General features: G+C 39.3%; 1 protein-coding gene across 1 annotated transcript in view; it reads left to right on the top strand.

The window, feature by feature from the left end:
• Mrpl48 (mitochondrial ribosomal protein L48) overlaps positions 1-2,251 on the top strand; it is a 55,122-nt gene that overhangs the window by 14,682 nt on the left and 38,189 nt on the right. The window contains exon 3 of the mRNA XM_015477442.2: positions 1,524-1,561. Coding sequence (XP_015332928.1) covers positions 1,524-1,561 — 38 coding nt within the window. The remainder of the gene's footprint in view (positions 1-1,523; positions 1,562-2,251) is intronic.

Below are 2,251 nucleotides of genomic sequence, written 5' to 3'. Positions count from 1 at the left end.
TTTTTTTTTTTTTTTTTTTTTTTTTTTTGCAGTATTGGGGATTACCACTGTACTACATCCTCACCCTTTTTTACTTTGAGACAGGGTTTCCCTAAATTGCTGAATTGCCTGAGCTGCTCTCAAGCTTGCTGTCCTCTAACCTCAGACTCTCAAGTAGTTGGGATCACAGGTGTATGCAACCACACCCTCCCTCAGCCTGTTTTAATAATGGGCTATGGCAAGAACCACCTCACTTGTTCTCTTTGACTCAGTCTTACTTCTTCCTATTCTATCACTCATCTGCTTCCTATTCCAAATTCAAGCTCGATATCATTCCTGTGCTTAAAATCTGCAAGAGCATCCCATTGCCTATAGAGAGTAAAGACCAAACTCCTTAGCATAGCATATGGAGTTCTTCATAACCTGGCCTCTGAATACCTCTCCAATTTTATCTTTTCACCCTGCCTCCTTCCCTACTGCTTAAATTCCATTCATATCCTGCTGCTTGCTGTTCCCCAAACATACCCTTTCATATTTTTGCCTAGAATGCTTTTCTTGCAATGCTAAATAATTGACAACAGTTCTTTTTTGGGTGGGGGTACCAGAGATTGAACTCAGGTGTACTCAACCACTGAGCCACATCCCCAGCCCTATTTTGTATTTTATTTAGAGACAGGTTCTCGCTGAGTTGCTAGCGCCTCACCTTTTGCTGAGGCTGGCTTTGAACTTGCGATCTTCCTGCCTCAGCCTCCCCAGCTGCTGGGATTATAGGCATGCGTCACTGCGCCCGGTGACAACAGTTCCTTTTTATTTACTTAATTATTTCTGTGCTGGGGATTAAATCTAGGGCCTTGCGCATGGTAGGCAAGTGATCTACTATTCCTCCAGCCCATAGTTCCTTATTTTTGTTTTATTTTGGCTTTTTGGTAGTGGGGATTGAACCCAGGGGTGCTAAACCACTGAGCTACATCCAGACCTTTCATTTTTTTGAAATAGAAACTTGCTAAATTGCTGAGGCTGCCCTTGAACTTGGGATCTTCCTGCCTTAGACTCACTGGGATTACAGGCCTGTGCTACTCCACTCAAACATAGTTCCTCATTTTTAAAAACTCAATTCAAATAGTTCTGCCTCCCTGGTAGAAGTGACCATACTTTGCTTTGTGTGTCCTATTGAATCTTTTTTTTTTCTTCAGTGCTAGGGATTGAGTCCAGAGTCTTGTGCATACTAGGCAAGCACTCTACCAGTGAGCCACATCTCTAGTCCTTGTACTGAATCTTGTCCATGTTTCTGTTCTGGATCAGTACTGTATTTACATTTATGTCCATACATCATTCCCACGTACACAGAGATATCTTACTTATATTTGCATCCTTAGGAGCTGCCACTTTGGCATATAATGATAGAAGCGTAATAATGTTTGTAGAAAGAGGGAATAAGGAAATATCTAGCATTGGCATATCCTGAGGAGCATAGAAGTTTTGGTAACTTTACAAATAAATGTGGATACCTAATTGGATTAAACATACTTTCTCCTTCTCTTTAGATTCAGAGCTTTGGGAGAGAATCCCATTTATTCTGCAGGTAAGTGGTTATTTCCTTGTATGGTCTGCCTACTTTAAGTGACCTTCTATTCTAGCATTCTATAATAATTTTGCCTAGAAGGATGCCTACCACATATTTGAGAATAGTAGCAGAGACCAAGTCCCACCCCTTGCATAGAATGAACCATGAGGGAAAACCTGAAGTAGTGGTTAAGAGTGAGTGTGCTGTAGTAAGTTTGTATTCCACCTGTACCACTTACTAATTCTGTGATCTTTGGCTTCTTCTCTGTAGCTTGTTTCCACATTTAAAAAAAAAAAAATGGGGATGACTCTAGAAAAAACTGCAGTGAACTATTTGAAGATTCAATGAAATAAAATGCATAATAATAATAGCATCTAACTTTTTTAAGTGTTCAAAAAAAGTTAGCTTCTGTTGTTACTGTTAATAATGTTACTGTTTCAGACCTATCTTTGAGGCCCACAATCTACCAGATAAGGTTTTTCTTACAATATTTTATCTAGAACTAATGTCCATTTAATCTGATTGATTCAACTAACTTCTTTTTTTGTCTTTCTTGTGGTGCTAGAGATCAAACCCAGGGCAGGACCTCATGCTAGGCAAGTGCTCTACCATTTTAAACTACATCTCCAGCCCAATTCAACGAATTTCTTTTCTTTTTCTTTCTTTCTTTTTTTTTTTTTTTTTTCGCCATGCTGTTGATTGAACTCA

Source organism: Marmota marmota, unplaced genomic scaffold (genome assembly GCF_001458135.2).
Source record: "Marmota marmota marmota unplaced genomic scaffold, marMar, whole genome shotgun sequence".
NCBI classification, from domain to species: Eukaryota; Metazoa; Chordata; class Mammalia; order Rodentia; family Sciuridae; genus Marmota; species Marmota marmota.
The sequence above is the reverse complement of the archived record's forward strand: the minus strand, read 5'-3'. Positions and strand labels throughout refer to the sequence as shown.